Source organism: Hemitrygon akajei, chromosome 17, assembly GCF_048418815.1.
Source record: "Hemitrygon akajei chromosome 17, sHemAka1.3, whole genome shotgun sequence".
Lineage (NCBI taxonomy): Eukaryota > Metazoa > Chordata > Chondrichthyes > Myliobatiformes > Dasyatidae > Hemitrygon > Hemitrygon akajei.
The window spans coordinates 27,250,205-27,274,915 of NC_133140.1; the positions used below are offsets into that span (position 1 = coordinate 27,250,205).

The 24,711-nt window shown below is 43.9% G+C and overlaps 1 protein-coding gene across 2 annotated transcripts; it reads left to right on the forward strand.

Moving 5' to 3' along the window:
• On the forward strand, positions 1–23,195 carry LOC140740959 (Golgi-associated kinase 1A-like). Of its 2 annotated transcripts, none has more exons than XM_073070598.1 (4): positions 1–1,210; positions 14,129–14,200; positions 18,519–18,592; positions 22,904–23,195. In XM_073070598.1, exons 1-4 carry the CDS (start codon positions 173–175, stop codon positions 23,106–23,108), a joined length of 1,389 nt encoding a protein of 462 aa, XP_072926699.1. In that variant the 5' UTR covers positions 1–172; the 3' UTR covers positions 23,109–23,195. The 2 variants fall into 2 exon arrangements, with proteins under 2 accessions (XP_072926699.1, XP_072926700.1); XM_073070599.1 differs by lacking the exon at positions 22,904–23,195 and adding an exon at positions 19,077–19,173.
• Positions 23,196–24,711: the final 1,516 nt, after the last annotated feature.

Here is a 24,711-nt window from a genome sequence, read left to right on the forward strand (position 1 = left end):
AATATTCATTACTCTGGATTCAGCGCAGGGGCTGTGTTGAACCAAGCAGAGATAGAGAGTGAAACGACAGACTCAGTTGAAAGATTCTTAAAGGGTTGTTAAACCTACCTGAGCAACGTGGCCAAGATTGAAGATTTGAGCAGTTTTTCATGTGCCTCGGATATCCATAGGAATGGGAAGTATGAGACAACGCAGGAAGATTGTGTTTTTATGTGCCTGCTTCCTAGCGTCTGTGTCTCTTTTGCTTTGTATGATGCAAGCAGAGGACATGGGCTCAATGGCGATGGGGAACAGGCTGCACGTTCAGCATCCTGAGCAGCCTCACACTACAGCAAATAGGCCCAAGGCCAGGAGTGCCCACAACAGCATTTTCCAGTCTGGGAGACACTACAAGCCAAGGCACTTTGCAGAGTCTGTGCAGGTCATGGAGTCAAATCTGAACCACAAGACTGAGAAACTACAGCTTCATCAAAAGCCTAAAGGCACTGATGGAATCAGATGGTTGGGACAGGACAATGAAATTTTGGAGGTTTCAAACAAAGCCAGGGACAAAGGGACTGCTCAGGGATTGGTGAGGACCAATAGCCCGGCACTACAGATAAAACAGAATGAGAAGGGAAAGAGGGCAGCAAAAGCAAGCAAGCACTGCCTTTGGTTTGATGGGTTCCACTCAGTCAATTTCCTGGATGGAGCATCTCCAAGCAAACCGCTCCGATGGTTCAGCCAGCGAGACCGAGAGCTGATGGAGCTCATGGCCAGAGGGTCTGTCCTAAAGGCTGGACGTCGCACTCGGGACGACCAGACGGTCTGCGTGGTGTTGAGCACTAACAACTCGCTTGCTGTTGGGGGCAGCAGGGATCAGTGCCGAGCGGGAGCCTGTGGATTAGTGAAGGGACTGAGTGACCTGCGGGAAGTCACCGCTTTTCACTTGGATCGAATTCTCGGGCTCAACATCAGCCAGCCGGTGGTCGCTCGCCAGTGGCAGACACAGCTGCTCCCGCACCAGTACACAGACGGGTCGGCAAAGCCCGTTGTGTGGTGGGACCCACGGATGCTTCTGCTTCAGGGTACGAGCCGGCAGAAGGATACCTTCCGCCTCGCCCAATTCCCGTCTGTCTTTAGGAAATGCCAGGAAAGTGACGGAGAAGTGTGCGTCCAGGAAAACAGTCTGGAGCTGCAGAAGATGAAGCTGTTGAATTACTTTATCCAGGTAAATCTAACATTTGGATATGCAGCTCCCCCTTCTCCAGCCCTTTATCTCCTTCACCAATCGACTTCCCAACACTTCACTTCACCCCTCTCCTCTCCCGGTTTCACCTATCACCCACCGACTACCTTATACTTCTTCCTCCCCTCCTCTCACCTTCTTATTCTGACTTCTCATCTTTTTTCTCAAGTTCTGATGAGGGGCCTTGACCTGAAATGTTGACTATTTACTCTTTTCTATGGATTTGCTGCCTGGCCTGCTGTGTTCCACCAGCAGTTTGTGTGTGGTGCTTGAATTTCCAGCATTTGCAGATTTCCTCCTGTTTATAATATTTTAATTAATTTGAGGGCTCCTTCAGATGATTTTATGTTTCTTTCTTCAACCCTCTTGCCTCCAAGTGATATTATGCAGGCCTCTCGGAGGTTCACATTGCTGGAAGTGGGGTAGGAATTTTCAGGCCAATGCTCCCTATACTGAGGCCAGTTACTTGCGCTGAGGTGGCTGCTGTTGTTGCCAATTAACGGGACTCTGAAAACTCGCCCCCATTCCTCATTCACACTTTATTTACTTACGCACTAGGAGAACAACACGGCTCCTGTTACCGCACTGTTCTGAAGAGAAATGAGGATCAGAGACGTCAAACTTTTATACAGAATTAACTAGCGATTACGGATATTGACCAAATGGTAACCTTGCGTATGTTCAAGTTCCTTATTTGCAAGATCAATCGCCATTCTCAATACAAGTGTTAAAAGCCAATAGAAACTACAAGCTAACAACCGAAGATACTATAAAGTTAGTAAGGTAATTGTCCCTTAAATGAGGCTTACATTCTTACATCATTCTCTTGTCTCCATATGACTCCTGTCCCCTGTGTGAAGGGAAGCTACACTCTTCAAAGGCCTTTCTTGCCTGGGCTGGCTGCACATTACCTTCATGCTATGTTTGCTTGGGCATTATCCTAACCAAATTCCACACTGTGTTCCCTTCTGACACTGCCCACCCCAAAGATCACTGCAAGTTCATCCTCGCCCTTCCTGCTCTTCACTTGCTCTCCATTCCTCTTCCCCAGACTGGCCTCAGCACCCAGCTCCACTGAGTTACACCAGAGAAGCAGCCTGGTCGTGCCCTTTGTGACCTCAGGTAGGCAAGTGCCCAGGTTCAAGCTTGCTGTCACTGGCATACATACACAGGGTGTAATCGCCATAGAAGTTGTTTTGTCTGCAGCAGCAACTCAATACATCCCAAACATGACAAACATTAACTTGAATTAACATAAATTATACATAACTTACATGATTAAACAACACTAATGCAGTCAAGAGAGAAAAATACAAATAATAGCCTGAAGTTCAGAGAGCATAGAACATTATAGCACAGTACAGGCCCTTTGACCCACAATGTTGTGGCGACCCTGTAATCTGCTCTAATATCAATCAAACCCTTCGCTCCCACATAGCCCTCTGGTTTTCTGTCATCTATGTGCCTATCTTAAATGCCCCTAATATATCTGCTTCAAGCACCACCTCTGGCAGGTTTGTTCCATACACCCAATATTCATTGTGTACTTCTGACATTGCCTCCCCCCCTCTATACTTCCGTCCCTTGACCTTTAAATGATGTCCTGTTGTATTAGCCATTTCTGCCTTGGGCTAAACAGTCTCTGGCTATCTACTCAATCTATGCCTCTTATCATCTGGCACACTTCTATCAAGTCATCCTTCATTCTCTTTTGCTCCAAAGAGAAAAACCCTAGCTAACTTAACTTACTCTCTTAAGACTTGCTCTGTAAAGCAGAAAGCCTCCGGGTAAATCTTCTCTGCATGTTCTATATTAGTATTAGGGTTTTTTCCAGATCGGTCAAAGACTCGAAGGCAGCGGTGAGGACACTGAACCTTGGGCTGTGGTTTCCAGCCTCCCGTGTCTCTCGAAGGCAGCGGTGAGGACACTGAACCTTGGGCTGTGGTTTCCAGCCTCCCGTGTCTCTCGAAGGCAGCGGTGAGGACACTGAACCTTGGGCTGTGGTTTCCAGCCTCCCGTGTCTCTCGAAGGCAGCGGTGAGGACACTGAACCTTGGGCTGTGGGTGTCTCTCGAAGGCAGCGGTGAGGACACTGAACCTTGGGCTGTGGTTTTCTCCTGCTCAATGGTAGTGCCATGGAATAGGAGTAGGAGTCGGCCATCCGGCCCGTTGAGCCTGCTCCACCATTCCATAAGATCTTTCGGCTGATCTGACATGGACTCATCTCCACCTACCTGTCTTTTCCCCATAACCCTTCATTCTCCTACAATGCAAAAATCTATCCAACCTTGTCTTAAATATATTTACTGAGGTACCTCCACTAATTCATTGGGCAGAGAATTCCACAGATTCACCACCCTCTAGGAAAAGCAGTTCCTCTTCATCGCCGACCTAAATGCACCCCCCTGAATCTTGAGGCCATGTCCCTTAGCTCTAGTCTCACCTACCAGTGGAACCAACTTCTCTGCCTCTATCTTATCTATCCTTTCATAATTTTATGTGTTTCCATAAGATCTCTTCTCATCTTCCTTTGCATGATGTAGGCAAGGTAAATTGCTTTCTGCTACCAAGGCCTATGCCACAGAAAAGGCTGCCATTTCCTGAACGGGGTGGTGTGTGAGTCTTAGCTCCTATACATCAGGTTCAGGAACAATTATTGTCCTGCAGCCATCAGGCCCCTGAACCAGTGTGGATAATTTCATACATGTCAACACTGAACTGATTCCATAACCTATGGACTTAGTTTCAAGGACTCTGCTTTCTCAATATTAACCATGTATTTTTTGGATTTGCACAGTTTGTCTTTGTTTGTACGTTGTTTGTTTGCCAGTCTTGGTGTGCAGTTTTTCATTCATTCTATTGCATTTCTTTTTTCTCCTGTGAACGCCCACAAGATGAATCATTGGGTAATATATGACGATATATACCTGCTTTGATTATGAATTTACCTTGAATTTTGATTTGCCCCATTGTTCCTGAACCAAACTGAATCATTGAATGAGGAACTGTACCATTAGTCCCATAACCTTGCTAAGTTCCCTTTTACAAACACGTGTTCAAACTGTAATTGAATGTACTTCCCTCACCATTCCAAAACTCCTGCACATTCTGCTGTCTCTTAGGGGAAGTATCAATTGATGGAAAGCTGGAATTAAAGGATTCTGAGATGATCGAATGTCAGTGTATAGAAAGAGGTCCTCAGCTCATTGTAAGAGTGGTAGCTCCTTGTCCAGTTTCCTGGTGAAGAGTCTCAGACCAAAATGTTGCCTGTTTATTCCTCTCCATGGATGCTGACTGACCTGCTGACTCCTCCACAATTTTGTGTTTATTACTCTGCATTTCCAGTATCTGCACCATCTCTTGTGTTTATGTTCCTATAGCAGTGCAATTAGTCCTCTGTAGAGCACTGAAACAGGCCCTTTGGCCTATCTAGTCCATGTCAATACCATTTAATCTGCCTACTCCTATTGGTCTGCACCGGGACCACAGCCATCTATACCATGTGCATATTCAACCTTTGCTTCAAGGTTGAATTCAAGCTTGCCTGCACCACTTGTGCTGGCAACTCATTCCACACTCTCATGAGCTTCTGAGTGAAGAACTCTCCCCTCATGTTCCCCTTAAACTTTTCACCTTTCACCCTTAACCCATGACCTCTGGTTGCATTCCCACCCATCCTCAGTGGAAAAAGTCTGCTTGCATTTACCCTATCTATACCCCTTCTACGTTCCAAGGAATAAAGTCCTAACCTATTCAATCTTTCTCTATAACTCAGGTCCTCCAGACCCACCAACATCCTTGTAATTTTTCTCTGTACTCTTTCAACCTTACTTACTTTGTTACTGTAGGTAGGTGGCCAAAACTGCACACAATACTGCCAAATTAGGCATCTCCAATGTCTTATACAACTTCAACATAACATCCCATCTCCTGTACTCAATACTTTGATTTATGCAGGTCAATGAGTCAAAAGCTTCCTTTACAACCCGATCTACCTGTGATGCCACTTTCAAGGAATTATGGACCTGTATTCCCAGATCCCTTTGTTGTACCACACTCCTCAGTGCCCTACCACTCACTGTGTGAGATCTACCCTGGTTGGTCCTACCGAAGGGCAATACTCTGCATTTGTCTACGTTAAATTCCATATGCCATTTTTCCAGCTGATCTAGATCCCACTGCAAGCCGTGATAGTCTTTCTTGGTGTCCGTTACACCCCAAATCTTGGTGTCATCTGCAAGTTTGCTGATCCAGTTAACCACATTATCATCCAGATCATTGATATAGATGACAAACAACAATGGACCCAGCACTGATCCCCGTGGCACTCCACTAGTCACAGGCCTCCAAATACTACACTGTCTGGCTTCTCCCACAAAGCCAATAGCTGATCCAATTTATTACCTCGTCTTGAATGTTGAGCAGTTGAAGCTTCTTGACCAACCTCCCATGCGGGACCTTGTCAAGTGCCTTTGTAAAGTACATATAGACAATATTCACTGCCTTGCCTTCGTGCACTTTCCTGATAACTTCCTTGATAAACTCTATACAGCCTAACATGCACAAAGTCATGCTGACTTTCCTTAATCAGCCCATGTCTATCCAGTCCTTTAGAGCACCTTCCAATAACTTTCCCACTACTGATATCAGATGTACAGGCCTATAATTTCTTGGTTGATGTTTAGAGCCTTTCTTAAACAGTGGAACAACATCAGCTACCTCTCCGGTCTCTGAGGATGATTTAAGTATTTCTGCTGGGGCCCCAGCAGTTTCTGCACTTGCCTCCAGCAGGATCTGAGGGAACACCTTGTCAGGCCCTGGGGTTTTATCCACCAGATTTGCCTCAGGACAGTAAACACCTCCTCTGTAATCTGAATATAGTCCATGAAGTCGATGCCGCTTTGCCTCACTTCTAGAGAATTTGTGTTTATGTCCCGAGTAAGTACTGTTACGGATTCAGCAACAGTAAATCTGTAAGTGAGGCAGGGTTTTTTATAACAAATAAAACATTTATTAAACACTGAAAAACAAACCCCCAAAAGTAAACAAACAACTATCGTAACCGGAAATCAGCTGCTGTGCGACAGCAGCTGATTCTTAAAGTTCTTAAAGGAATAAAGCGAAAACAGTTCTTAAAGCGATGTTGCAAAAACAGCTCTTCAAAGTAGTACTGCAAAAGTTCAAAATGCTTACAGTCCATTAAAGGAGAGACTTTTTAGATGATTTACATTCTCTTTCATGTCGTGTTGTTGCGGTTCCCAGTCGAACTATACTTTTCCCGGAGAATTTACGAAGATGAAAATGAAACGGCTTAAAGGCACTGACCTTTCCTTGACAAAACTGTACCCAACCCTTTCTGCTATTATTCACAGGGGTTACCATAGGGACAGCCAACGAATTCCTTCCGAATGAGGATCAAACAAGGTCGAACCTGTTTCACCGTCGAAATCGACTTTCCTCGATCTTTTAGCTCCCGAACTCCGATCTTCACTCTCCACTGATTTTTAACTGGCAGTATTATAAAGAAACTGCTGGCAATGACCTTTTAAACTTTAGGCATTAAATAAAACTCCACCTTTCAACCAAACTGTGTCATAATATTGGACCACGCAGTGGCATGGAGTCAAAATGGCAAATCCAGCCACGAACTGCCCCTCCTCACAGGGAGGGGTCCTCCTTTTATACCCTGTAAAAAAAACCTGTCACATGACCTCTACTGGCGGGAAAATGACGTCACTCCACCATCACAAGACCATTACCTCAAGTCCAGTATAGTTTCAACACTTGTCACGTGACAAGTACAAGATACCCACAGGTACGTAACAATACATATGCAAAATATTTATTTAAGAATTCCCTCATCTGTTTTGGCTCCACACCTGGATTACCGTTCTAACCTTCCAGAGGACCAATTTTGTCACTTGCAATCCTTTTGCTCTTTATGTATCTGTAGAATCCGTTAGGAAACTCCTTCACCTTGTCTGCTAGGCAACCTCATTCCGTATTTTAGCTCTCCTGATTTCTTTCTTCAGTATTCTTTTGCATTTACTATACTCCAAAAGCCCTTCATTTGTTCATACCTGCCTATACTTGCCAAGCACCTCAATTTCATTTGAAAAGCAAGGTTCCCTACACCTGTTATCTTTACCTTTTATTCTGACAGGCACATACGAGGTTTGTGCTCTCAAAATTTCTCTTTTGAAGCCCCCCCACCCCCAACATACCAAGTACACTTCTGCCAGAAAACAGCCTGTCCCAATCTTCACTTGCCAGATCATTTCCGATACCATCAAAATTGGCCTTTCTCTAATTTAGAACTTCAACCCGCAGAACAGACCTATATGTTTTTTGCATATTTTGCATACTTTAAGCATCTTTCCAACTGGCTCTTGAAATTCCTATAGAATCTAGTGTTGACATTTTTCTGACTTCCAATTCATAGCAAACTTATGTCAAAAAATGATTTTTCCCATTACCCTACTAGTTTCTTTGCCAATAGCTCTAATTGTGTTATCTCTAGTTACTCTCCCACTTGCCAGTGGAAACTGTTCCTCCATACTTCCTTCACACTAAGTGTGATTACACTGAGCAGCTGGCCGAACTTTATATATGGGAAGAAGTATGATTTTACGTTTATATGTGGCACCCATTTCAAGCAGTGGGCCAATGAAGTGCTCTTGAAAAAGGAGGGAACGGTATGAATGATATTAACACACTTCGTTATATTTCACCCTCTTTCATAATTGCTTGACATATAAATCGCATTGCAGCAAGCAGGATTAACATGTGTTTCTACGTTGGCCTATAGTATTTAAACCATAAGGCCTTAAGATATAGGAGCAGAATTAGGCCATTTGCTCTGTCGAGTCTGCTCCTCCATTTCATCTTGGCTAATCCAATTTTCCTCTCAGCCCCAATCTCCTTCCTGCCTTCTCTCTGTATCTCTTCATGCCCTGACTAATTTATCCACCACTGCCTTAAATTCCACAAATTCACCACTCTCTGGTTAAAGAAATTCCTCCTCATCTCTGTTCTAAAAGGACGACCCTCCATTCTGAGGCTGTGTCCTCTGGTCTTAGACTCCCCCACTATAGCAGACATTCTTCTACATCCATTCTATTGAGGTCTTTCAACATTTGGTAGTTTTCAATGAGGTCACCCTTCATTCTCCTGAATTCCAATGACTAGAGACCCAGAGCCATCAAACACTTATTTGACAAGCCTTTCAATCCTGCAATCAATTTCATGAACCTTCTTTGAGCCTATCCTCATCCTTTCTTTCTTTTAATAAAATGTTTGTCCTTTTAATAAAGGGTGTTGTCAAGCAACTGCTTTCTATTCATCAGGGTCTTTATCTGAGAAATACTGTAGCTGCAGCTTAAAAAACTGAGGCTGTAGTTCAGAAGGACGTGACTTTAAATTATCCAGGAATCTGCCATAGTTTTGGCTTGTAACCTCATTTGCCATTGCTCATGATAAGAAAAGGTTTCTGTAAAATAAAAGATCGCCCCTCTGTGCTCTAATACATTTGGACAATAGGGGCCGCACGTTCCCTACAGGAAATCTGTTGATGCTACTCAAACGTTCTTTCTGGTTTGTACCACAAATCATTCGTGGGCCAGGCAGAACCTGCTCTCAAATCTCACTGTATTTGTCTCTGTTTCCTTTCTATCGCTTGCAATGTAGTGAAAGGAATCGGGTAGTAATTCACATAAAGACATCAAAATATTGCAGGTGCTGGAAGTATTAAATATAAGCAGAAAATTCTGGAAATCCACTGCATCATCTGTAGAAAGGAAAATTGAATTAATACTTCAATAAAACTTGTATAAAAATTTTTCCAGGAAATATGACAGTGGGCACTACAGTAGCGTAGTGGTTATTGTGACAGTATCACAGCTCGGGGCGTACCAGAGTTCGGAGTTCTGGTACCGTTCTGTAAGGAATCCCTGTACGTCCTTCCCACGGAATGTGTGGGTTTCCTCCGGGTGCTCCAGCTTCCTCCCACAGTCCAAAGACACACTGGGTAGGTTAAACACGAGGAAATCTGCAGATGCTGGAAATTCAAACAACGCACACAAAATGCTGGTGGAATACAACAGGCCAGGCAGCATCTATAGGGAGAAGCACTGTCGACGTTTCGGGCCGAGACCCTTCGTCAGGACTAACCGAAAGGAAAGATAGTAAGAGATTTGAAAGTAGTGGGGGGAGGGGGAAATGCGAAATGATAGGAGAAGACCGGAGGGGGTGGGATGAAGCTAAGAGCTGGACAGGTGATTGGTGAAAGTGATACCAAGCTGGAGAAGGGAAAGGATCATGGGATGGGAGGCCTCAGGAGAAAGAAAGGGGGGGAAGCACCAGAGGGAGATGGAGAACAAACAACTAAGTATGTCAGGGATGGGGTAAGAAGGGGAGGAGGGGCATTAACGGAAGTTAGAGAAGTCAATGTTCATGCCATCAGGTTGGAGGCTACCCAGCCGGTATATAAGGTGTTGTTCCTCCAACCTGAGTTTGGATTCATTTTGACAGTAGAGGAGGCCATGGATAGACATATCAGAATGGGAGTGGGACGTGGAATTAAAATGTGTGGCCACTGGGAGATCCTGCTTTCTCTGGCGGACCGAGCGTAGGTGTTCAGCGAAACGGTCTCCCAGTCTGTGTCGGGTCTCACCAATATATAAAAGGCCACACCGGGAGCTCCGGACACAGTATACCACACCAGCCGACTCACAGGTGAAGTGTCGCCTCACCTGGAAGGACTGTCTGGGGCCCTGAATGGTGGTGAGGGAGGAAGTGTAAGGGCAGGTGTAGCACTTGTTCCGCTATTCATATATTTAGTTGTTTGCCTGTTCTCCATCTCCCTCTGGTGCTTCTCCCCCATTCTTTCTCTCCATTTCTTTCTCCTGAGGCCTCCCATCCCATGATTCTTTCCCTTCTCCAGCTTGGTATCACTTTCACCAATCACCTTTCCAGCTCTTAGCTTCATCCCACCCCCTCCGGTCTTCTCCTATCATTTCGCATTCCCCCCTCCCCCTCCTACTTTCAAATCTCTTAGTATCTTTCCTTTCAGTTAGTCCTGACAAAGGGTCTCGGCCCGAAATGTCGACAGTGCTTCTCCTTATAGATGTTGCCTGGCCTGCTGTGTTCCACCAGCATTTTGTGTGTGTTGCTGGTTGGGTTAGTTGGTCATTGTAACTTGTCCCGTGATTAGGTTAGGGTTAATTGGGGTTGTGGGCTTGCTGGGGTGACACGGCTCGAAGGGCCAGAACGGCTACCGTGCGTCGTATGGCTAAATAAATAAATAAATAAACAGATTGATATGAGCAACCCTGGCTTTCTGGCATAATTAGAATATGAGAGCTATTTAAAAACCATCAGTCACAGGGTTAGAGAGCAGTACAGCTCAGAAACAGCCTCCTGTCCATCTAATCCACACCAAACTGTTACCCTGCCGACTCCCATCGACCTACGCCCGGGCCATTGCCCTTCATACCCCTCTCATCCTTCATACCCCTCTCATCCATGTGCCTATGCAAACTTCTCTTAAATGCTGTCATGCACCACTTCTGCTGGCAGTTCATTCCACACTTGCTCACCCTCCCAATAAAGAAGTTTCTCCCTAAGGTTCCCCTTAAATTATTCATCTTTCAATTGTAAACTATTATTTCAACTCCTAGTCTCACCCAAACTCACTGGAAAAAGTCTGCTTGCATTTAGCCTATCTGTATTTTGCATACCTCTATCAAATCTCTCCTCATTCCCGTACACCCCAGGGATTAAAGTTCCAACCTCTTCAACCTTTCCCTGCAACTCAGGTCCTCAAGACCCAACAATATCCTTGTAAGTTTTCTCTATATTCTTTCAATCTTATTGATATATTTCCTGTAGGTAAGTAAGCAGACTAGCAACGATACTCCCAGTTTGCCCTCACCAATGTCTTATACAACTTCAGCATAACATCCCAGCTCCTGTCCTCAATACATTGATTTATGAAGACCAGTGTGTTAAAACCTCTCTTTGTGATCCCACTTTCAAGGAATTATAGATCTGCATTCCCAGATTGATTTGTTCTCCAGCACTCCTCAGTGCCCAGTCGTGCACCGTGTAAGTATGACCCTGGCTGGTCCTCCCAAAGTGCAATACTTCATGCTTATCTGCATTAAATTCCATCTGGTCCAGATCCCATTGCAATCTCTGATAGTCATCCTCGCTGTCAACTACACTCCCATTCTTCAAATTCGCTGATCCAGTTAGCACTTTATCATCCACATCATTGATATAGATGACAAACAACGAAGGACCCAGCACCGATGCCTATGACACACTATGAGTCACAGGCTTCCGATGAAAGAGGCCCACCATCTGCTACCACTCTCTGTCTTCTCCCACAAAGCCAATGTTGAATCGAACTTACTACCTCATCTTGAATGCCAAGCGGCTGAACCTTCAGAGCGAGGGTCGACTTTGTCAAAGACCTTGCTAAAGTCCATGTAGACAATGGCTACTGCCTTTCCTTCATCAGCTTCCCAAGTGGCCTCCTTGAGATTGGTTAGATGTGGCCTACCAAGCACAAAGCCACGCTGATTATCCCCAATGAGGCCCTGTCTATCCAAATACTTATATACAGTAGCCTGTCTCTTAGAATACCTCCCAATAATTACCCACCGCTAATGTCAGGCTCAGCTTATTCTTGGAGTCTAATTTAAATAATTTCCTAGATTATTCTTAGAGCCTTCCTTGAATGTTGGTCTTCTTTTGGTCATTAATATTTATCTTAAACTTTGTTATTTATCAGAGGTATATGTTAGCATTGAGGGTAATAGCTAGAAGAGAGCAGGGTGGTGCAGGGGAATTTAGGTTTCAGCACTTTTGTGGGGGGGATTATGTGACAGATGTACATACTCTTTCTCTTTTACACAGGTACAAGCACATGCATACACACACATACAAGTGCATATTGTCGAACCCACAGGCCTTTTACATGTATTAGGAATTTGCAGTTGCGTGTTGGCACAGTGTACAACCAAAACAAACAATAACAATCAAAAGAATAAAGAATTATATAAAATAAAACAATGGTTTGAAGTAAATTAGATAATCCCTTTGCAAAATGACCCCGTCAGTCCATTAGAGAGTCTCCAAGTTCCCAATTGTCTGTCCAACCAGTTCTTGACCTCCCACATTTTTTGAGAAAGCCCAGGGCAATGTCAAGGAATAGCACCCTACCCTCTGACCGGGTGTAGTACAGCACTCTGGTCTCAGAGTCGGTGGTTCTAGCCTTGTTGCTCTCCTTTTCTGCCCTTCTCTTTTCTGCTGGTAATTACACATTCATTATCTTTTTCCATGTCCAACCCTACCAGATCTACTTCTGAAATCTCCTTAACCAGACTCTGTTGCCTCTCATGTTTTGCCACAAATCTTCCCCTTTGTTCTCTGTGACACCGTCCCCCTCACATCCTTTTCTGCTCCTTAAAACTCACTCTGTTTATAAATTCACTCATTCTATTTCTCTCTCCACAGATACTGCCTGACCTTCTAAGTATCTCCAGCATCTTCTGTATTTATTGTAGTCCCACCAAGTCTGTCACAAGCTCACAAGGCAAAGGAGCAGAAGTAGGCCATTCGGCCCATCGAGTCTGCTCTGCCACTCCACCATGAGCTAAACTATTCTCCTGTCTAGTTCCAATTTTCAGCTTTTTCCCATATCCCTTGATACCCTGACTAATTAGATACCTGTCAATCTCCTCCTTAAACACCCTCAATGATTGGGCCTCCACAGCTGTATGTGGCAACGAATTCCATAAATCCACGACCCTCTGGCTAAAAAAAATTCTCCTCATCTCTGTTTTAAATGGGTACCCTCTAAGACTGTGACCTCTTGTCCTGGACTCACCCACCAAGGGAAACAGCCTTTCCACATCTACTCTGTCCAATCCTTTCAACATCCATGAAGACATACCTGAGAAAAATTAGTAATTTACTTTGATACCTGAAATTCAGGAGAAATTATAATATATATCAGCAGTAACAATGACAATCAAAATCATGCAACAGCTGAATTCTGTATGTATAAATTTCTTCTCATTGAATAAACATCAGGCTATTTGTGGATTTCAAATACCGAGGAGACTGATTATTTGAGGAGTTTCAAACCTTTGATGATGTCCTTTGTTGTATCCTAAGCAACCTCACATTTTACCATATAAAAGAAATAATTACTCTGTGAACTTACCATTACTGGCAGAAAGGACAATTATTTTGACGCTGGTGGCCCACCCAACCAGAGATTTTCCCACACCAGAAATTGATGTGATGCAACATTCTTTTGAAGGATCTCTGAAAACTCTTTAGAGCAGAGATCTTAGGATCTACATGATCTAATTGGCGATATGTCAACCTTGTTTTGTCTGGAGGAAGTTATGAACTGAAACCTCACAAACCAAACCTCAGGACTACAGCGTTTGTCCCATCCTATCTAACACCATCAGAACTTCAATGAATTGCAAAGCATGTGTGAATTGGGTATTTTTGCAAAGCTAAAAATATACAAGTGGCAGGTATAAATGTAAGCAGAAACATTGCTGAGCATCAGTCTTCCTTGAGCCAGATCTGAGAAAACACGCAGATACTTATTGGTCCTTTATCGACTTGTTGATTTTGAATCATGATACTTCTGAGATATTTCATTATTGGGCTGGCAGGCTGTCTGCTTTCCGATTCTGTATGGGGTGCCCCACTGCAATCGTTGGCAAGTTCAGTAAATCGTCTAAAGGAAGTCTTTGTAAGTATTGACTTTGATATTTAATATAAGTTACTCATCTCACACTCAGCAGTAATGCAGGAGTGTAAATGCTGAGCAGAGCAATGTTTAGTTTAATGATTTGATTCAAATTATTTCCAGAACATAAATCATCACGAGGTTGCTGATGGAGGGGCGAAGTTCATTAACATATTTCAGAAACATAATTTGAAGGTGAGATTATTCCTGATATTAATTTTTCAGTATAGTTGTGCTCAAATTTTCCAGAAATATCAATTTGGGACTTTCTGTTCAATGCAGGTACTAGATCAAATAGGGGGTTAATTTGGGACTTCCTGTTCAATGCAAGTACTGGATCAAATGGGGGGTTAATTTTGTTTTTCTAGAGGTACTTTCATAATCTGAAGCACAAAGAATCTGCTGGAGGAAGCAAACAGTTTGAGTAGCATCTGCAGCAAGAAAAAAATTCCTTTGTTCTCACAGATGCTGCACAAACTGTTGACTTCCTCCAGCAGATTGTTTGGTTGCTCCAGATTCCAGCAGTCTCGTGTGTCTCTATAATCTCAGACACAGAATTAGTTAAAGTTGTTTTGTAAAACCTTATTTGATTCGCCAAGGAGGAAGAGACCTCCAGTGCATTGAGTGGATAACCTCTGCCTTGTTCAGGCTGGTGCAGACATTAATCATGCTCAAACGATGAAATCTCGCATTGTCAGTCAGCAGCAGGCAGATCCAGTTAGCATTGGTGATGCTCGCAAAGGGCAAGAGTCACGCTTCCCAGCCGCAGGCAGGCAGTTGAAAGGTTGTTGGAGATGACATTGAGATTGTAGGATACTTTGGAAGCAAGCACAGGTAATTTGATACCAAAATTAACCGAAATAAAAGTACAGTGCCCACATCAGCAAATCTTTCTTTAAGGTTTGCACATTTAAACGTCTTGTACTTTTTTAAAAGTGTAAATATTGACAATATACTTATTGGCTGTACACCCGATGAACCGTTTTCTGTTCCCTTCCTGTGCACTGGGGTACATCTGCTGAGACCAGCGCAGTGGCCAGACAGAGGAACTGGACGTGGAATGCTTGCACAAGCCCTCAGCACTCCCTGTCCAAAACTTCTGCAAATGCCAGCCCTGCGGCTGACAAGTCCATCTGCTGATCCAGCGCCAAGTTAACTAGAAGCCAATAACTCAAGCAGGTGTAGGCCACAGGACCTTCCAGCCACTCAGTGTTATCACAGCTCATCTATGTTGGCCTCAGTCATCTGTGCCACTTCCCCGAAGCCCTCAATTCTTTATCTTTCAGATTTTTATCTAATTCCACATTGAATGTATCTCAAGATCTCACACACAGGAGCAGGCACTTTCAGAGAGGCTCACTACCCTGTCAGAGAAGAAGTTTCCATGAATCTATTTTTAGTGACCAGTCGCACATCTTTCAATTATGAAACCTTGATCATGACCCTCTAACTAGTGAAAACATCTCAGCATCTACCCTGCCAAGCCCCTTAAGATCTTTATGTGCTTCAATAAGGCCACCCCTTACTCTCCTTACCTCCGAGGACCACAGCCTCAAGCCAGCTTCACTCTTTTGACAGGACAGCCCTTTCATCTCAATAATTAGCCAAGTGGAACTTTTTTTGGACTGTCTCCAATGCTACTCCATTCTTTTTTAGATTAGAGGTGTGGTTAAGGCGCCTCCAGCATTCTATACAACTGCAACTTAGCCTCCCTATTTTTAAATAGCACCCCTATGCTGTTTTCCTTCTTAGGTACTTGTTGGACCTGTCTGCTAACTTTTCATCATCCATGTACTGGAACACCCAGTTCCCTCATTCTCAGTCTTTCTCAGTGGAGATAATAACTTGCCTTTTATAGATTCAGCCACGTTGACCAAAATGCCTACCTGAGCATTTTTGCCTGCGTTTGGCCCATACCCCTCGAAACTTTTCCTATCCATGCATCTGTCCTAATGTCTTTCAAATAGTCTCATTCTTCCTGTGAGTCCTTCCACTTACTGGAGCGTGGTTCTCATGCTCTGTTCCACTCATCATTCGGGATTCCCGCACTCCCTTCAAACTCGGTTCTCATAATCCTCCCAACTCAGGTTCCTGTGAACTGCCCAGGGTTCCATTTTCCCACACTCCCTTCAACCGTAACAAGGTCACAGGGGCGTATTCTGTTATAGCATGATGCAGAATCTCGATCGGAAGCATCCCTTGCCCTCACAGGTGCTGCTCGACCGGCTGAGCTCCTCCAGCAAATTGTTTACTGCTTATGATACTAGGTAACACCTAAAACAAAAAGTGAATTAAAAATGTGTTGGAGTACTAATATAAAAACATACATTAGCCCAGAAAATCTGTTAAGCCACCCTCAGCAAAGCCCTGAGCTTGCTGGATTTTCAGTTCACTGTAGTACATTTGGTCTGAATTGTCCAGCAGGTGACCAATCAAATGAATGGGGAAAAAATATCATCTAATGGGTGGAAGGTAAGCCGAACTTTTAATTTGATTTAATTAAGTCAGTTTGAATTTTTAATTGTGCATCCGTAATAATTTTTATTTTTTAATGCTATGTTTTTGTTTGGCTGGCTTTGAGTAATTTTGGATGTGGGTATCAAAATTGTTCATAAACATGCAGCAGAATTGAGAAGCAGTGAACAGTGGGGGAGAAACGTTCTCTTGCGGAGCTGCTGGTTTTGTGCAGTGGGTTGCTCGACCCGGGGAGTCTCGTGCTGCCCTTGGTGTGGTGATGAGCTCCTTGTGCAAAACAGCACAGTTGTTGGAGGACTGTGACTAGCCGTGTGCCCCAGGGATCAGTACTGCATCTGTTGTTTGTCATCTACTGTATCTGACTGATTTAGAAGATAATGCGGTAAACTGGATTAGCAAATTTGCAGATGACACCAAGGTAGTGGACAGCCAAGGAAGGCTAGCAAAGCTTGCAGCGGGATCTGGACGAGCTGAGGAAATGGAAGATGGTATTTAATGCAGACAACTCTGAGTGTCGTTCTTTGGGAGGACAAACTTACAGAGTGAATTGTAAGGCACTGAGGTGTGTGGTAAAACAGAGACCTAGGAATACAGATCCATAATTCCTGGAAAATGGCATCCTATCATAAAGAGAGCTTCATAAATCAGGGCGTTGAGTACCAGAGTTGGGATGTTATGTTGAAGTTGCATATGATATTGGTGCACCAAATTTGGAATGTAGGCAATCCTGGTCAGCTACCTACAGGAAAGATCTGTAAGCTTGAAAGAGTGTAGAGAAGATTTATACAGATGTTGCTGAGACTTGAGGGCTGAGGGAAATATTGAATAGCTTAGGACTGTAGTGCAGAGCAATGCGGGGAGATCTTATAGAGATGTACAAGTTATGAGTGGTGTAAATAAGGTGAAACCATGCAGGCTTTGTCTCCCTGTGTTGGGTGAGACTGGAACTAGAGGCGGGTGAAGGTGAAATATTTAAATGAAATCTGAGGTGACTGCTTTCACTCGAAGTAGCACGAGGGTGGAATGAGCTGCTACTGGGAGTCATTGCTGCGGGTTCAATTATAACATGGGTAGTGTAGCAGCTAGCGTGACGTTTTCACAGCTTGGGCTGTTCCGGGGTCTGGAGTTCAATTCCGGTGCCGTCCTCCGTTTGTCCTCTCATTGGAATGTGTGGGTTTTCTCTGGGTCCTCTGGTTTCCGTCCACAATCCAAAGATGTACTGGGTAGGGTAATTGTGATTAGGTTAGGGTTGATCGGGATTGTCAGGGGTTGCTGGGGTGGCACGGCTCGAAGAGCCAGTAGGGCCTACTGCATGCTGCATTGCTAAATAAATAAGTAATTGTATAGGATGATAAAGTTATGGAGGGCCATTGCCAGGTGCAGGTGAATGAGACTAGGCAGAGAACCAGGCAGGCAAGGATTAGATGGGCCGAAGGGACTGTTCCTGTTCTGTGTGCTCTATGGCTCCACGGAAGAAGCGGTATGGTTAGGAGCCACCGGCAATCCCAGGGTAACAGAAGCTTTGCACGTGTTTGGATGTAATGAGTCTGGAAACAGAAGCACAGAATTTGGTTCCCACCACACTCTGAAAACTGACCTGGCCCGAGCAAAGAGGCGATGTGCTCGTTTGCTAGCAATATGTCCCGCTGATCAGTTTAGCAGAGTAATGATCCATTAGCTCCCAGGAAAAGTGGCGCTCTATGGCACAGGACAGTGATCGTGCTCGCACTACAACAAACTTCTCTGAAAGAGATAATACCCCCAATTCCACACATGGGTTTTGGCATCTCTTCCCAGTTACAAAAGTAGCTTTACAGCAGGAGATTATTCAGCCTCTGTCTTCCCGTGGCCATGTGCATGGACCTGCTCCTGCTTCTGCACAAAAACAGCCTTTCCAACAAAGTGCTTCTGTCCTTATTCCACATTCCATTGTGATGTGTCTTTGGTGTCTTGGATGCAGTCATGTTCACTAATACACTTCGCATGCTACCAACGGGAATTCTCTTCATTTCTACCATAAATATTTTGTTTATTTCAGGATGTTGAGATAATTTTGGCCAGCTTTAACAGAGCGAGGGATAAACACACATTCACTTTCAATGATTTGGATTGGTGAGTGCTCATCTACTACATGGAAAAATGTTAAAATAAAGTTCAAGTTTATTGTCATTCAACAATACGTATGTATGCAGCTAAATGAAACATTGGTCCCTTGTGGCCAAGATGCAAAACGCAGCATCTAAGTGTAGTCATACATAGCACATATAGTTACGATCCAGCACATACAGTCACAAAATAATATTAATGTCAAATCTACACATGCAGGCTCCTCCCAGTCTCCATCCAGCTAACAGGATTCACCTGCCACTCATTTCCAACTCATCACCTCTTCATTTGCAACCTATTTAAACCCAGCTCCCATCCCCAGTCCTGGTTCACCCATCCAACCAGCCAGCCTCAACCAGTCGCTCCTAGCCTTCAGTTATTTTGTTGCCTGTGTGTTTGGTATCTGTTCTCTCTTGTTTTGTGACCCTTTGTTATTTTGCGGTTGCTTATTATTGTTCACTGCTAAATCATCTCTGCTGCTCTACTTTAGGTTGAAGCCTCCTCTACATTTCCTGACGCTTAGCACAAGTCCCTGTGTGACATGGCTTGAAGATTGACAGGCTGACATAAAGTGTGAGGTGTATGTTTGTGTAAGACAGCATAATGTTACTGGCACTGTTGTAACGAAACAAGCAGTCATATAATAAATTACACATCAAAGTTGTAACCTCAAACCAAGTCAAGTCAAGTCAAGTCACTTTTATTGTCATTTTGACCATAACTGCTGGTACAGTACATAGTAGAAATGAGACAACGTTTTTCAGGACCATGGTGTTACATGACACAGTACAAAAACTAGACTGAACTACGTAATAAAAAAAAACACCGAGAAAGCTACCCTAGACCACAGACCTACACTGGACTGCATAAAGTGCACAAAAACAGTGCAATAAATTATATAACATTACAATAAATAATAAACAGGACAATAGGGCAAGGTGTCAGTCCAGGCTTCAGGTATTGAGGAGTCTGATAGCTTGGGGGAAGAAACTGTTACATACTCTGGTCGTGAGAGCCGGAATGCTTCGGAGCCTTTTCCCAGACAGCAGAAGGGAGAAGAGATTGTATGAGGGGTGCATGGGGTCCTTCATAATGCTGTTTCCTTTGCGGATGCAGCGTGTAGTGTAAATGTCTGTGATGGCGGGAAGAGAGACCCCGATGATCTTCTCAGCTGACCTCACTATCCGCTGCAGGGTCTTGCGATCCGAGATGGTGCAATTTCCGAACCAGGCAGTGATGCAGCTGCTCAGGATGCTCTCAATACAACCCCTGTAGAAAGTGATGAGGATGGGGGGTGGGAGATGGACTTTCCTCAGCCTTCGCAGAAAGTAGAGACGCTGCTGGGCTTTCTTTGCTATGGAGCTGGTGTTGAGGGACCAGGTGAGATTCTCCGTCAGGTGAACACCAAGAAATTTGGTGCTCTTTACGATCTCTACCGAGGAGCCGTCGATGTTCAGCGGGAAGTGGTCGCTCCGTGCCCTCCTGAAGTCAACAACCATCTTTTTTGTTTTGTTCACATTAAGAAACAGGTTGTTGGCTCTGCACCAGTCCGTTAGCCGCTGCACCTCCTCTCTGTAAGCTGACTCGTCATTCTTGCTGATGAGACCCACCACGGTCGTGTCATCAGCGAACTTGATGATGTGGTTCGAGCTGTGTGTTGCAGCACAGTCGTGGGTCAGCAGAGTGAACAGCAGTGGACTGAGCACACAGCCCTGGGGAGCCCCCATGCTCAGTGTGATGGTGTTGGAGATGCTGCTCCTGATCTGGACTGACTGAGGTGTCCCAGTCAGGAAGTCTAGGATCCAGTTGCAGAGGGAGGTGTTCAGGCCCAATAGGCTCAGCTTTCCAATCCGTTTCTGAGGGATGATTGTGTTGAATGCTGAACTGAAGCCTATGAACAGCATCCGAACGTATGTGTCTTTTTTGTCCAGGTGGGTTAGGGCCAGGTGGAGGGTGGTGGCAATGGTGTCATCTGTTGAGCGGTTGGGACGGTACACAAACTGCAGGGAGTCCAGTGAGGGGGGCAGCAGGGTCTTGATATGCCTCATGACGAGCCTCTCAAAACACTTCATGATAATGACCAGGCCTTTTGGCCCAAGAAGTCCATTTTAGCAGCTTGTCCAAAGGGCCTTTCTTGCTATAAAAAAGACTGATTTGAATTCTTGTCACTTCCTGCAGAGAATTACAAGTTTCAGAAGTGCATCAGAGGCTAGTGATGGAGGGAATTGTCTGAGAAGAACCCTAAGCCATTCCCACTCCACTGGACAGTGGAATGATTGTGTGAAATTGTGTAAACCAGCTGATCACAATTCAGCACTTATGATCTTAGGTCACTGAGGAGTGAAGTACAATGGGCTGTCTCACCTCACAGACAAAGTTAGGATTTACTAACGGACGACACCGTTCATAAAGTTCATTTGCCCGCCTTCTCCATCCAACAATATTTTGAAATAAATTGCTTCTAAGAGCTGGGAGAGATGTAAAATATATAGAATTGTTTTGGAAGTTTGCAGACTTGACCAATTCATTCATAGATGTTGTTAGCTTGTTCTCCAGTTCTGATACAGTGTAGGAGGTTTGACGCTTATGAACAACATTTTAAGAATACAATAAACCAAATGAAATCTGCAGGTGTTGCATATCGGAAGAAGAAAGGGGTAACACTGGGTCTGCATAACATTCCGGGGAACATATAACAAGCCTTTGGCTAGCTGAGTGCACTGACAGAATTAAACTAATCTTAAATAAATCCCTTCTTCATCAACATCCCGTCAGATTCTACAAATGATCAGAGCACGGGGACCATTTAACCTATTTTGTGATGTGGGCACACTGGGAGGAAACCCATGCAGTTACCAGAGAGAACATGCAAACTCCACATGGACAGCATCTGAGATGAACCTGGGTTCCTGGAACTGAGAGGCAGCAGCTCTACAAAGTGGGCAGTCGGGTGTGAACAAACTCATTTGTTTCTATCACTGGTCAGTACTGGAGGGTTATTGACCCCAGGTAGTAATTCTCGCATCTTCAAAAGTGCTACCTGTTTGCTGTGTTTTCTGTCTGCCGAAGTTCTGCTGCTCTAGGGTTAACTTGGGGGAAACTGCATTAAATTGGAAATCATACTGTGTTCAGCAATAACATCTAATGCAGAAAACAAGATTTAAGCAGAACTGAACGTCTGCGGGTTACTTTGATGTGAAAATCCTAAATAGATTAGAAACTGAACCAAAATAGAAATGAGAACTTTTGTATCTTGCAGAATATTTAATTGAAACCGAAAATGCTGGAGCTGCTCCATTGGTCAGACAATGTCTCTGCAGAGGGAAACAGCATTAATACTTCAACTACGTGAACCTTCATCAGAATGGAAGCTGACCTGGAATGCTAAATCCATTTTTCACTCTCCACAGACACTGCCTGACTGGCTGAATATTTTCAAGCATTTTTGCTTTTGTTTCGGTTTCCCAACATTTACAAGATTTTTGCTTCAAAGATTAATATTGTGGGCCAATATCCATTTAAGGGCATTGAATGTTACAATATTTTTATTGTCCTCTTTGTAAAGTTCTGATTTCCATCTACAGGAGTTTATTTATTAATGTGTCAAGTGCTTTGAAAGTTATCAGGCTACATTTGATTTTTCAAGGCTGGCTGCATTTGTTTCTAATGATAAATTTAACTAATAGCATTAGTTTAAAACTCCATTTCTAAATTTCCAGTCTTTCCAAGATCCTCCCAGCCTCTCGAGCCTTGTCAAATTCTCCAACTCTTCATGAATCCCATACTCTTCCAATCCGGTTGAATGGACATTTTTCCACCCAGCTGTGTCTTCAATCAGCTGCTCCAAAGCTCAGGGGCTGCTGTCTATGGATCACTCCCTTCCTTCAAGCATTGAAAACTTTGACTTACAAAATCTGCCCTTGCCTGTGTGTCAGTGTTTGATCTGATGAGGTTCCTATAACGTGTCAAAGGTAACTGGTAACTTGGTTTATTGTCACTTACACTGAGGTACCGAGGAAAACTTTTCTTTGCATTGCCATCCATACAGATCACTTCACTGCTTCAGGGCATCAGGTGGTGAAAGAGAAAAGCGACCGCAGAATGAAGGATAGAATATTGAAGTTATAGAGAAAGCATAACAGTAACATGTAAGACCATTATCAAGCAGATTGTGAGGCCAGGGGTCCGTTTATCACAGAAAACGTCTGTTCAATAGTCTTTAACAGTCAATTTTTCAATATTAGATATATAATTGGAATCATTTTCTCATACGTCTATATTTTGAAAGACATGCAAGTATGTCCTGTTTTGCTGCAGGTTACCTCTCCGAACTCTCAGGGTCATTTCCTCGCAGTGCCCGCCTGAAGCGCTTCTTCGTTCCCTGTATGAAGACCAGGAATACTGGCAGAGTAAAGGGCAGCTCTCCCTTTCGAAACTGGGCGATAGAATTCGTAAGAGAGCTCAGCTTCTCTTGCAGCAGATGACTGATGGACACATAAAGCACAAGAGGGCGTACGTGTGAAAGGCAAATAATATTTGAACTTGTGTTTGTCTTCATCAAGCCTGCTTTATCAGTGCAGAAAGATGAGCAGTATATAGGAACCAGTTTACGTTCATGCAGAACTCCCACCGAATGCCCCATACAGAAATAAATGTTGTTAAGAGTTATTTTCTCGGTTCTTTAGCTGCTCCTGGACTACAAACTTAGAAGGTCGTAGGTGAAACACAAAGCATTGAAATTGACTCTTGGGGTAGTTGGACACAACTGGAACAGTGTCTGATCAAATAATTCAGGAGAAATAGCAGTAAGGAAAGCAGGATGCAAAGTGAATATTCCCTGTAATCGATCAGATAGGTAGAGGTACCACATATCAGCTTCTGTAAAACACAGTGGGTGACCAATGGAGAGGTGCCTCATCTCAAACTCTGGCATTGTGCACAAACAAAGATAATCAAGGGTATTACAATGAGCTACTTACCACACCTGGCAGCATGGAAAATTGCCCACCTACGTCCTGTTTACAAAATGCAGGAGAAATTCCACCCAGGTAATGCCTGCCAATCAGTCTCCTTCTCCATCTTTTGAAAAGCCATGGAAAGTGCAGCCAACAAGAGCCACCAGGGGACCGTTGGTCTCTGACTCCCTGCTCACCAATGGCATGGTTTTGGTTCCAGCCAGACCACTCAAACCCAGACCCAGTTCCACACAAACCCAGCATTGATTCAAATATGGATTAATGTGCTGATTGTGAGGTAAGAGTGACTACTCTTGAGATCAACTGACTGAGTGTGGTATTATGTAGTCCTCATAAAGCTATAGTCACAGGCATCAAGGGCGAAACATCCCAGTGGCTGGAGTTGTACCTTGCTCAAGGGAAATGGCTGTGGTTATGTGTGGTCAGTCACTCCAGGTCCAGGTTGTCACTGCAGGACTTCCTGAGGCCACAGAGTCCTTGGCTCTTTCATCAATGACCATCATTAACAGAATAATGGGAATGTTTGCTGATGAAAGCACAATGTTTAATTTCATAACCAATTCCTGGGCAAATGAAGCAATATGCCTGTAAACTTCACAGTTTCTAAACACAAGAAGTTCTGTAGATGCTGGAAATCCAGAGTAATACACACAAAATGAAGCAATATGCCTGTAAACTTCACAGTTTCTAAACACAAGAAGTTCCGTAGATGCTGGAAATCCAGAGTAATACACACAAAATGAAGCAATATGCCTGTAAACTTCACAGTTTCTAAACACAAGAAGTTCTGTAGATGCCGGAAATCCAGAGTAATACACACAAAATGAAGCAATATGCCTGTAAACTTCACAGTTTCTAAACACAAGAAGTTCTGTAGATGCTGGAAATCCAGAGTAATACACACAAAATGCTGGAGGAACACAGCAGGTCAGGCGGCATTTATGGAGAAGAATAAACAATCAACATTTTGGTCCAGATGATCCTTTATGCTCTTCCCATACAACTTAGTCAACATTCAGGTGCAGGTCAACAAATGTCAGATAATGACCATCTACAAAAAGAGTCTCGCAACCCTTGATATTTCACGGTGTTGCCACTGCCAGGTCCCCTATTATTGACCAGGAAGCAAGTGGACCAGCCATATACCAG